General features: G+C 36.9%; 1 protein-coding gene across 3 annotated transcripts in view; it reads right to left on the reverse strand.

The window, feature by feature from the left end:
• TASOR2 (transcription activation suppressor family member 2) overlaps positions 1-11,540 on the reverse strand; it is a 75,001-nt gene that overhangs the window by 45,221 nt on the left and 18,240 nt on the right. For 2 of the 3 annotated variants that reach the window (XM_006150071.3, XM_006150072.3), the window contains exons 6-10: positions 7,964-8,055; positions 2,798-2,935; positions 2,540-2,664; positions 2,432-2,451; positions 2,186-2,285 (exon numbers count right to left, since the gene is read on the reverse strand). In XM_006150071.3, coding sequence (XP_006150133.1) covers positions 2,186-2,285; positions 2,432-2,451; positions 2,540-2,664; positions 2,798-2,935; positions 7,964-8,055 — 475 coding nt within the window. The remainder of the gene's footprint in view (positions 1-2,185; positions 2,286-2,431; positions 2,452-2,539; positions 2,665-2,797; positions 2,936-7,963; positions 8,056-11,540) is intronic. The other variant, XM_027772475.1, reaches the window with a different exon arrangement.

Raw genomic sequence — 11,540 nt, forward strand, 5'->3', positions numbered from 1 at the left:
GGAGAAGAGATTGCAGAGTGGCCATCCCCCTGTGGGGTGATTTCTTTATCTCTGGTGAGCACATGGGCCCTATAGCAAAAATCTCTCTCTTAAAAAAAAAAGAAAGATCGATTAAAGGTCAGTCCCATGGCCTAGTGGTTAAGGGAGGCACATTCCACATAGCAGATGGCAGGATTCAAATACTAGCCCAGCAGCTTGAAAAATACACTCAGCCTATGCTTGAAGTTTCAACAGTATAAAGCAATGGAAGACAATGGACTGTGGAATGACCATAACCCACTGTGGAAGTGGCTTTCTCCCTCAGTCTCTGTCTCTCTGGCAAGTACATAAATCTTTCGGCAATTGAAAAAAAAATTTCCAATCTGGGATGACACAATGCACTTAGTTAATATTGTCCCTTTAGTCTCCATTTGGAATAGTCTTTTCATCTTTATCTTTAATAATCTTAATATTTGAAAACATAGCCTATTTTTTCCTTTTTTGCAGAATGCCCCCAATCATGGTAGGTCTGTTTCTTCCTGATTAGCTAAGCAGGAATACAGAGACAAAAGTGATACTATGTTATTCTTTGTCCACCATATTAAGAAGCATAGGACATCTACTCCACCAAGTTAATGGTGACATTAACCTAATCACTTATTTGAGATGGTCCCTTCAAATTTTCTTTACTGAAATGTGTATATTTTTTCCTTTGTGACTAATAAACAAGGTGTAGGAAAATGTTGTGACATATGTAAATATTATAATATTTTAATACTATTGTTTGCATCCACTGTCTAGTACAGTATTGTCAAATGGCATTCTAATTCTATTATCCTTTCTACATTTATTAATTTCACTCTACATAGAAAAAATATATTTTTCATTCTCTCCCATTTATTCACAGAACTATTATTTTATTTTTTAAACAATTATTTTATTTAACTTTATTTATTTATTTTTAATTTGACCAGAGAGGGACAGAGTGAGAGAAAGTGAAAAAGTAAGCCACAAAGTCTGGGACCCAAACTGCAGACAGCCACGTGGGAGTCCAGTGCCCTTAACCACACCACCTGTTGGCCCAGAACTATTTTTTTATTTTATTCCTGCCTCTTCTTAACAAAAGCCAATAAAAAGAAAATGAATTTTGGGGGCCAGCAGGTGGCATGGTGGTTAAGACGCTGGACTACCACATGGCTGACCGCAGGTCAAGTCCTAAACCTGGAGGCAGGCTTTCCTAGTTTCCCTTTTACTCTCTCTGGTCAAATCAAACAAATGATGATGATAGTAAATGAAAAAAGTAAATTAAAAAAAAAAAGAAATCTAATTTTGAAAGTACAACAGTTTTCAGATTTATTTAATATTTTTTAAAAGTTTGCTGGAGGGCAAATGTGTGTTTGAGAGAAAGCGAGCGAGAGAGAGACAGAAAGCAAGTCGGCAGGCTCAGGACTTGAATCATGGGCAGCCAGGTGGGAGGCCACTGCCTTAACCACTAAGCAACCTGCTGGACCCCCAGTGTTTCTGGATATACACTAAGAACAGGCTAAGCAAAGAGACCTTAAAAGATGTCTTTCATAGTTCTGTACAAGAAAATACTCATTACGGCAATTCATTATGATGTAAACTCATACAACATCCATTTAATACTTTTCTAAAAGAATCATGTGAAAATTAGAAAATCAGATAATGCGAGTCTTTTTTCTTAATAATTATTTTATTTAATTTTATTTATTTATTTTTAATTTTATTAGAGAGGGAGAGAAAGAGAGAAAGTAAGCTGCCAGGTCCAGGATTTGATCCACAGTCGGTCATATGGGAGTCCAGTGCCCTAACCACCATGCCACCTGCCTACTCCTGAAATTCAAATCTTTATTTAGTCACTAATAGTATTAAGTGGCTATAATCTATTAAATTTGCTATTTTGGCAAAACAGATTTGTTTCTAGGGGGGAAGAAAATCATACCTCTAGTACTAAATAAATTGTTTTATACTAATAAGTAATTTTCCATCAGCAAATTACAATTTTGGTCTACTGTGTCAAAGCCTTGTGCTCTACTTATCCACCCAAACATGCCCTAATCTAAAACCAAGTACAACTACTATATTTCACACCAGTGCCACCAATCAAGGCCTCAAAATTGGAATTTTTTTTTAGCATAAAAAAAAAATTATGTATAAGCATCAGTAAAGGACACAAAATACTTACATTTGTGTTGGAATCACTGTACCGTTAGTAGACCGAAGAGTTATATCACAGAGCATACAGCCTTGAATAATTAATTTCCCTTTCCATGGAGAGATGAGAACTTTAAGAAATGAGTTAGATGGCCAGCCCCATAGAAGAGGGATAAAAGGAGAAAAAAAAAAGGGTAAGAAAGAAATTCAATACTTTATAAATGAAACATTTACCTAAAACAAACAAACAAAACAAACAGAACCAATAATTTCTTACCGTTTTCACGGAGTTCAAGTCTAGAAAAGAAAAAGAAAAAAAGGAAGTATTTACATAAGGGCAAAACAAACAAATGTAGAGAAAAAAAGTATGTATACAATGACTTACAGGCTTTTATGAGTTTGTTCTGCCATCTTTTTAGGTTCCATGTACTTAAAAGCTACGATTACGCACGGAGAGATCTGTCTAGGTCGTTCAGTAACAGTGTTGCCTGAAAGTTCATAGAGATAATACTGAAAGAATAAAAATGAGTATTATCACACTTGTATATGTACCACATTTATCCCAATCCCCAACAGCCTTAAAATTGACAACATTAGATTCGGAAATACAACTTGGGTATTATTTATTCATAGGTGACTATACCTGACTCAGTTCAAAGGCACGAAAATGACTTGTCTTGTGAGAGATCTTGTTAGCATTTACAGCTACATGGCAATCATAACCAGGAGACGGCCTTATATAGTTAGCTGTATAATTCTCAGATACACACTTTACTTTTCCCTAGGATAAAAACATTAAGATTAATCAGATTATCTGCAAATAGCAAAAATCGTTACTGTAGGGTTCATTTAGAAGTAGTCTAACAAGGATTTAAATGTGTTCCCACTAACAGTAAACTATAAAAAGAAAAGTGCTTCTTAGAAACACAGTTATCTTAAGGCCACAAAGCCCACCATCTTCTATGTTAGTCACTGAATCATCATTCCAATGAAATCTAGTATTTCAAGTAGTTTCCAAACTCAAGTGTCATCAGTTATAAATCACAGACCAAGATACTTTATTATGCTAAGGCCTGTAACTGAGCAAGAAGCAAATGTACAGTAAAGTGCTTAGCAGGCAGCAGCTATCAACAGTATTTCTCATTATAAATTTCTCTTCATAGAGGGTTACATGTCTTTCAAAAAAGCAAAAGTCAACTTTACCATATGATTTAAAGGGCTGTTTTAAATAAAGTAATTACGTAAGAAAATGTTCCCAACATAATATCCAAATTAAAAAGAATTTGCACATAACTGTACATAGTGTACTCATTTTATAGGCTAAGAAATCAATACATATCGCAAAAATAAAAATATACAAAATACATTATCAAATGCAACAAAGTAGAATGTGGAGTTCTAGGCAATGTTTATTTTTATAAGAATGTAATTACTATTAAAAATTTTGTTTTGTGGTTGTTAAAGTCCTATTTCTTCATTTACAGACCACCAATGGCAAAACTAAGAAGCCAAAGAATATAAATCCTTCTCAGTAAGCAATCATAACCTCTATCTCCTCCCCATCAAGCGTTTAATGACTCTGGGTGTGTTGCTTCTGTGAAATAAAATGAAGGCTGAGCATACAAGTAAACGCAAAATAGCAATCTCCAGCCAGATACAGCAGGATACAGTGGCAAGAAACCAAGATTGAGGTACAACCTAATGTAAGTAAAAACCAAATGCTTATTATCTGGTAGGCATACTTTCAATACAAATACAGCACTGGGAACCAGCAGTTAGAGTAATGGCTATGTCGCTGGACTGCCACGTAGTAGACCACAGTTTGCATACCAGACCCCGTGGCTTAAAACCCACGACAGGCACGTGTGCGTGCGTGCCCAAGATCCCGAGAGGAAATGGAGGAGAAGGGATTGCGGCGTGGCCATCGCCCCTGGGGGGTGATTTCTCGCTTTCTGTCTCTCTGTCTTTCTCTGTCTGATGAGCGCACATGCCCTATAGTGAAAAACCTCTCAAAAAAAAAAATCGTAAAAAATAAAATAAAATAAAAATACAGCACTGATCATATGGCAAAAGAATGAAAGATAAAGGATGGGAAAAGAGTGTATTTTAAAGCAGTGTAACTTTCCCTCTAGTCCTTGGGGAACAAAACTTTGGAATATAAAGAGTGCACTCTCTTAAAAAAAATTTTTTTAAAAATCAGTTGTACTGTGTTTAGAACCAAAGGTATTAGGGACCAGCAGCTAGTGTAATAGTTACGTTGTTGGACCACCACACAGTCGACCATGGTTCGAGTCCCAGACATGGTGGCTTAAAACTCATGCCAGGCACATGTGTCTGTATGTCAAATCCTGAGACGAGACTGGAGATGTGACTGCAGTGTGGCCATCCTCTTGCAGGATGACTTTTCACTTTCTGTCTCTGGTGAGCAGATGTACCCTACAGCAAAAATCTTTCTTAAAACAAACACACACACACACACACACACACACACAAAGAAATTGGAGTGAGCAGGTGGTGTGATAGTTAAGGTGCTGGACTTCAACAAGGTTGACTGTGGTTCGAATCCTGGACCTGATAGCTTGCTTTTTTACTTTCTCTCTGTGTGTCTATTTCTGGTCAAATTTAAATAAATTAAATAAGATAATTCTTATAAAAAAGAAAAAAAATTTAATAGAAGAGCTAAAATGAAAACAATAAAACCAAGTCACAGAAATGTACTCAAATAGCCCACAAAACTTTCTAAAGTTGATTTTCTTACTATTTAGGTAAAAATTATTGTCCAATTTCCTAAACTGTGCTATTTAAAACATCCAAGAATTTGTGAGACCTTCAGTTCTAGGTACCACATAAAGCTGTGTACAAGGTCTGATTTTTTAAAAAAATTGTTTTATCTAACTTTATTTACCTACCTATTTAATTTGACCAGAGAATGACAGAGCACGAGAGAGACAGAGAGAGAAATACAGAGAGAAAGTGAGAAAGCAAGCTGCCAGGTCTGGAACTCGAACCGCAGTCAGCCATGCGGGAGTCCAGCACCTTTAACTACCACACCACCTGCTGGCCCCAAGGTCTGACGTCTTAAATAAAGACTTCTTGTTTGGACAATTTGAACTAGACGATAAATGCTTTATCCTAAATTTATCATTTTGTAACTCTGATCATATCATGTTAGCAGCTACTTACTATTTTCTGGTCTTTTATAGAGAGAATTCTGCTTTAAAGTATGTTTGTGCTTGCCAAAGAGACAGAGAGACCAAAATACATTATCAAATGCAACAAAGTAGAATGTGGAGTTCTAGGCAATGTTTATTTTTATAAGAATGTAATTACTATTAAAAATTTTGTTTTGTGGTTGTTGAAGGCCTTTTATAAGAATGTAATTACTATTAAAAATTTTGTTTTGTGGTTGTTAAAGTCCTATTTCTTCATTTACAGACCACCAATGGCAAAACTAAGAAGCCAAAGAATATAAATCCTTCTCAGTAAGCAATCATAACCTCTATCTCCTCCCCATCAAGCGTTTAATGACTCTGGGTGTGTTGCTTCTGTGAAATAAAATGAAGGCTGAGCATACAAGTAAACGCAAAATAGCAATCTCCAGCCAGATACAGCAGGATACAGTGGCAAGAAACCAAGATTGAGGTACAACCTAATGTAAGTAAAAACCAAATGCTTATTATCTGGTAGGCATACTTTCAATACAAATACAGCAAGTTTGCATACCAGACCCCGTGGCTTAAAACCCACGACAGGCACGTGTGCGTGCGTGCCCAAGATCCCGAGAGGAAATGGAGGAGAAGGGATTGCGGCGTGGCCATCGCCCCTGGGGGGTGATTTCTCGCTTTCTGTCTCTCTGTCTTCCTCTGTCTGATGAGCGCACATGCCCTATAGTGAAAAACCTCTCAAAAAAAAAAAATCATAAAAAATAAAATAAAATAAAAATACAGCACTGATCATATGGCAAAAGAATGAAAGATAAAGGATGGGAAAAGAGTGTATTTTAAAGCAGTGTAACTTTCCCTCTAGTCCTTGGGGAACAAAACTTTGGAATATAAAGAGTGCACTCTCTTAAAAAAAATTTTTTTAAAAATCAGTTGTACTGTGTTTAGAACCAAAGGTATTAGGGACCAGCAGCTAGTGTAATAGTTACGTTGTTGGACCACCACACAGTCGACCATGGTTCGAGTCCCAGACATGGTGGCTTAAAACTCATGCCAGGCACATGTGTCTGTATGTCAAATCCTGAGACGAGACTGGAGATGTGACTGCAGTGTGGCCATCCTCTTGCAGGATGACTTTTCACTTTCTGTCTCTGGTGAGCAGATGTACCCTACAGCAAAAATCTTTCTTAAAACAAACACACACACACACACACACACACACACAAAGAAATTTGAGTGAGCAGGTGGTGTGATAGTTAAGGTGCTGGACTTCAACAAGGTTGACTGTGGTTCGAATCCTGGACCTGATAGCTTGCTTTTTTACTTTCTCTCTGTGTGTCTATTTCTGGTCAAATTTAAATAAATTAAATAAGATAATTCTTATAAAAAAGAAAAAAAATTTAATAGAAGAGCTAAAATGAAAACAATAAAACCAAGTCACAGAAATGTACTCAAATAGCCCACAAAACTTTCTAAAGTTGATTTTCTTACTATTTAGGTAAAAATTATTGTCCAATTTCCTAAACTGTGCTATTTAAAACATCCAAGAATTTGTGAGACCTTCAGTTCTAGGTACCACATAAAGCTGTGTACAAGGTCTGATTTTTTAAAAAAATTGTTTTATCTAACTTTATTTACCTACCTATTTAATTTGACCAGAGAATGACAGAGCACGAGAGAGACAGAGAGAGAAATACAGAGAGAAAGTGAGAAAGCAAGCTGCCAGGTCTGGAACTCGAACCGCAGTCAGCCATGCGGGAGTCCAGCACCTTTAACTACCACACCACCTGCTGGCCCCAAGGTCTGACGTCTTAAATAAAGACTTCTTGTTTGGACAATTTGAACTAGACGATAAATGCTTTATCCTAAATTTATCATTTTGTAACTCTGATCATATCATGTTAGCAGCTACTTACTATTTTCTGGTCTTTTATAGAGAGAATTCTGCTTTAAAGTATGTTTGTGCTTGCCAAAGAGACAGAGAGACAGAACTTAAGAAATCACCTCACAGGGCAGATGGCCATAAGGCAATCCCTTCTCCTCCATTCTCCTCTCAGGATTTTGGGCACACACACACAGGCACCCTGTGGGAGTTTTAAACCACTGGGTCCAGAACTCGAACAGCAGTAAGCCACATGGAAATCAATCTAGTGATGTAAACTATCACAGCATCTGCTGGTCCCATTATTTCATGTTGGCGCTGGGCCAGTCTCAGTAGCACAGGGATAACATGACACTCCAAAATGCTGAAGCCATATGGGAAAGTCCTAGGTTTACATCCAGAGTTCTCTACGCACAGCAGGTTTGTGTGCATGTACCTGTGATCCTAGCAGCTTGAGGCCGGGTATACACTAAGCATGAAGATCCTGTTGGGAACTTTCTCTCATGAAAGAAAGAAAGAAATAAGGCTCCGATGTGTGAGAGGAAGATGTTGCACTAAACACCTTTCCTTCTTATTACTTTGCAGTTAGAAAAAATGTTCATAAATGATGTTATTAAATGAACAAAAAACTTTGTTTTGAAATAGTTTTGTTCTTCCTGAATTTGGACATATAGGACCTAATGTTTAGCTAATAAGCTACAAAGATTATCACAGGCAGATGACCTTCATTTGTTAAAAATGATATAAAAGCACATCCAGGTTTTACCTTAATTAGATTAAAAATTACAACATAACCCGATTTCCCATGATACCATGGTCTTGGATGAAGATAGTCTGAGTATTTGGAAATGTATACACCTATAAAAGTATAAAATATAGATTAATTTACACTTTATAAAACCTATTTATACAGATACAATTCATACATAGAGCTACTTTTAACTGAGTAAGACTATAAAAAGGACAAATTTAAGTCCATTAGCAAAACCAGCTTTGATACTACTTATCTTCTAATAATCAGTACTGGTGATAGTACATTAAGAGTTAAGAATATATGTATCTATCTGACAACCAATTTTCTAGCTGGGTACAATCAGTGAAAAGGAATAAAAGCATCAAGTTCTTAGAAAAACCTAAATGTGCCTGTTTTTTCTCTGTAAATCATTTGGTTAATCATTCAGTTAAAAGATCTATAATAATCTTGGGACCAACAGTTGGTGTAATGGCTATGTCACTGGACTCCCACATAGTCGACGGCAGTTCAAGTCCTGGACCTGGTGGCCTAAATTCATGCTGGGCGTGTGTGCATGTGTGTGTGTGCCCACGATCCCAAAAGGAGGAGAATGGAGGAGGGATTGTGGCATGGCCATCTCCTGGGGGGCAACTCTCGCCTTCTCTCTGTCTTTCTGGTGAGTACACTCATCCTATAGCAAACACCTCTCAAAAACAACAACAACAAAAAAAACACGCACACACAAAAACAACCACCTATAACAATCTGACTCTCAAGTTGTTTTTTGTAAAAAATATTAGTAAGTGCTCTCCTTTAATAATACGTACAGAGAGTTCATCTGTAGCTACAGCATAGCCCAACATTCAGTAGGTACTTAAATATCCATCACACATATTTTGCATTTGAGGACACTCAGGAAAATATTATTAAATGTTATAAAGGGGTCTGTATAAAGAACTATAAGAACATATTAAGTCTATCTGGGTCAAGAATGAGTTCTTTACACAGAGAGGAGGAAAATCCTAACTAGAGAAGAGAATAAAGTATGGAAGTATAAAAGAGCACATTGCTTAGAAACAGGCAGCAGTGTTGGGAGCAAGAGAGAAAAGAGGTGAAAGGTGAGGCTGAAAGATGGAAACTTGATAGTAATAATCTTTGTATATAGTTTGAAAATGAGCTTAGTCTTTATTCTATAGGCAGTAGAGCACCATCAAAGGTTTTAAGCAGAAGACTGCCATCAAAGGAGAGTAGAAGCAAGAAGACCAATTAATAAACTAGTTGAGTTAGATAGAAGTGAAGGATTCTAACAAGGCAACAACACTGAAAACAAAGGACAGACTTCAAGGTGATTCCTCCATTAAGGCATTTCTTGAAATACAAAAGCAGTGAGTGAGAAGTTTGATTCAGCAGGTAAGAGCAATGAATTTTTCATAAGCTTGAGTTCCAGTTAAAAAGAAGTCACTCTAGGTGGGAAGGGTAGACTCAGGTCACAGGGTTCTCAAGAAGATTTAAAAAGATAAATCATTAAAACTAGAAAACATTGTATTAATAAAAGTATTACTATTAAATATAGAATTATTCAGTTCTATTTGAGTCAAAAACTATAAAATATATACAGGCAATAGTATTAGGCATTATCAATCTCAGTTATCTGTGTTTATGAAGAATGTGTATTTGTCAGGAACAGTTCAGTTTCTATTTTCTGTCAGTCTACTAAAGTCAGCTTCTCAAACAGTAATAAAATCATAGGATTATAGTAATGGAGGAAAAGTCCTTATTTTTTTGAGATGTTATCTGAAGTGGTTATTCGTAATTTACTCTCAAATCTTCAGGAAACAAAAATATGCCAAATAATGTAAAACATATCCCACTCAATTCAGGTATGGGTATATTATACTGTGTGAGTGTACCAACCAACACTATTTTTACACCCCTCCTCCGCTCTTACTCTAGATCCCAAAGTCATGCACTAGCTCTGGGCAGAAGTTTGAGCTGAGTTATTTTTATCTGAGGCAGTCATTCAGACCCTCCAACTAAGTAAGAAAAGGGTTCCAGTCACTGGCCTTAAAAAGGCTAGTGATCTTTGATCCTGGAGTAGTCATGACTTCTCAGCAGGTAACCTGCTCCCTTGCTTTGCCTTTAATAGTAGGGAGGCAGCTATAATTTTGACCATTTTAGCCCTGGAACATTCATTCACAAATTCCTCCCAGGGTTGTCCCTTTTTAAAAAGTGGCTTGCTGGGGGAGGGCAGCATAGCGCAGGGGGGGAAAATAGAGCCTGAAGTTGTGTGAATTTGAGAATAAGCCACTGCTGAGCCCCAACTCACATGTCTAAGTTAGTCTCTGATATTAAACTTTAATCAAGTCTTCTATAAAATAGCCTGTCTCAAAGCAGTCAGACATATACCATGCTCTCTTTTTCTTTATGTTTCAATATTTCATAATGAAGACAGTGGGAGCAGGGGGTGGGGGTGGGGGGTAAATAAATAGGTTTTCCCTACTGTTATTTGGGTTATAAATTACCTTTAATATCCTTTAGAACACGGGTGAAAAGTAAGTTTAAACATGTTTTTGTTTTACCATATGATCCAGAGACTATATTCCTAGTTAAATCTATCACCAAAGAGAAATAAAAAATTTCTCTATGTAAAAACTTGTACACAGGGGAACCAGCAGTTAGTGTAATGGCTATGTCGCTGGACTCCCATGTAGTCGACTGTGGTTCGCGTCCTGGACCCAGCAACTTAAAACTCACGCTGGGCGCTGTGCGTGCGTGCCCAAGATGCCGAGAGGAGAATGAAGGAGAAGGGATTGCAGCGTGACCATCCCCTCTAGGGAGTGATTTCTCGCTTTCTGTCTCTATGTCTCTTTCTGTCTGTCCAGCGAGTGCATGTGCCCTATAGCAGAAACCTCTCCCCCCCAAAAAAAAACAACAAAAAAAAAACTTGTATACAATGTCCACAGCAGCACTATTCGTATTCGTAAACAGCCAAAAAGTAAAAACCAAATGTCTATCAATTGATGAAGAAAACATATAAGCATAAAACACAATACTACTCAGTCATAAAAAGGAATAAAGTCCTAATTCCTGCCATAACATGTATAAATCTCAAAAACATTATCCTAAATTTGTCCCTCACAAAAGGTATATGCATGCCCAAAATCCCAAGGGGAAAACGGAGAAGAGATTTGTGGTGTGGTCATCTCCCCAGGGGAGGATTTCTCATTTTCCTTCTCTCTGTCTCTCTTCAGAAAGTGCACACACCCTATGGCAAAAACCTTAAGAAAAAAAATTTTACTGTGGTAATAATGATTACATAATTTTGAACACATTAAAAAAAATCCACTGTACCCTGTAAATGGATGAATTTTTAAAATTATTTATTTAATTTTATTTATTCATTCATTTTTTTTCTTAATTTGACCAGAACGAGACAGAGAGAGAGAGAAAGTGAGAAAGCAAGCCACCAGGTCTGGGATTCCAATCATGGTTGGCCCTGTGGGAGAGTCCAGGGCCTTAGCTACCACACCACCTGCTAGTCCCTAAATGGATGAATTTTATGGTAAGTGAATTATGCTATGATAAAGCATTAAAAAAAAAAAAGTCAGCA

This window comes from Tupaia chinensis, unplaced genomic scaffold (assembly GCF_000334495.1).
Source record: "Tupaia chinensis unplaced genomic scaffold, TupChi_1.0 Scaffold000275_1, whole genome shotgun sequence".
Classification (NCBI taxonomy): domain Eukaryota; kingdom Metazoa; phylum Chordata; class Mammalia; order Scandentia; family Tupaiidae; genus Tupaia; species Tupaia belangeri.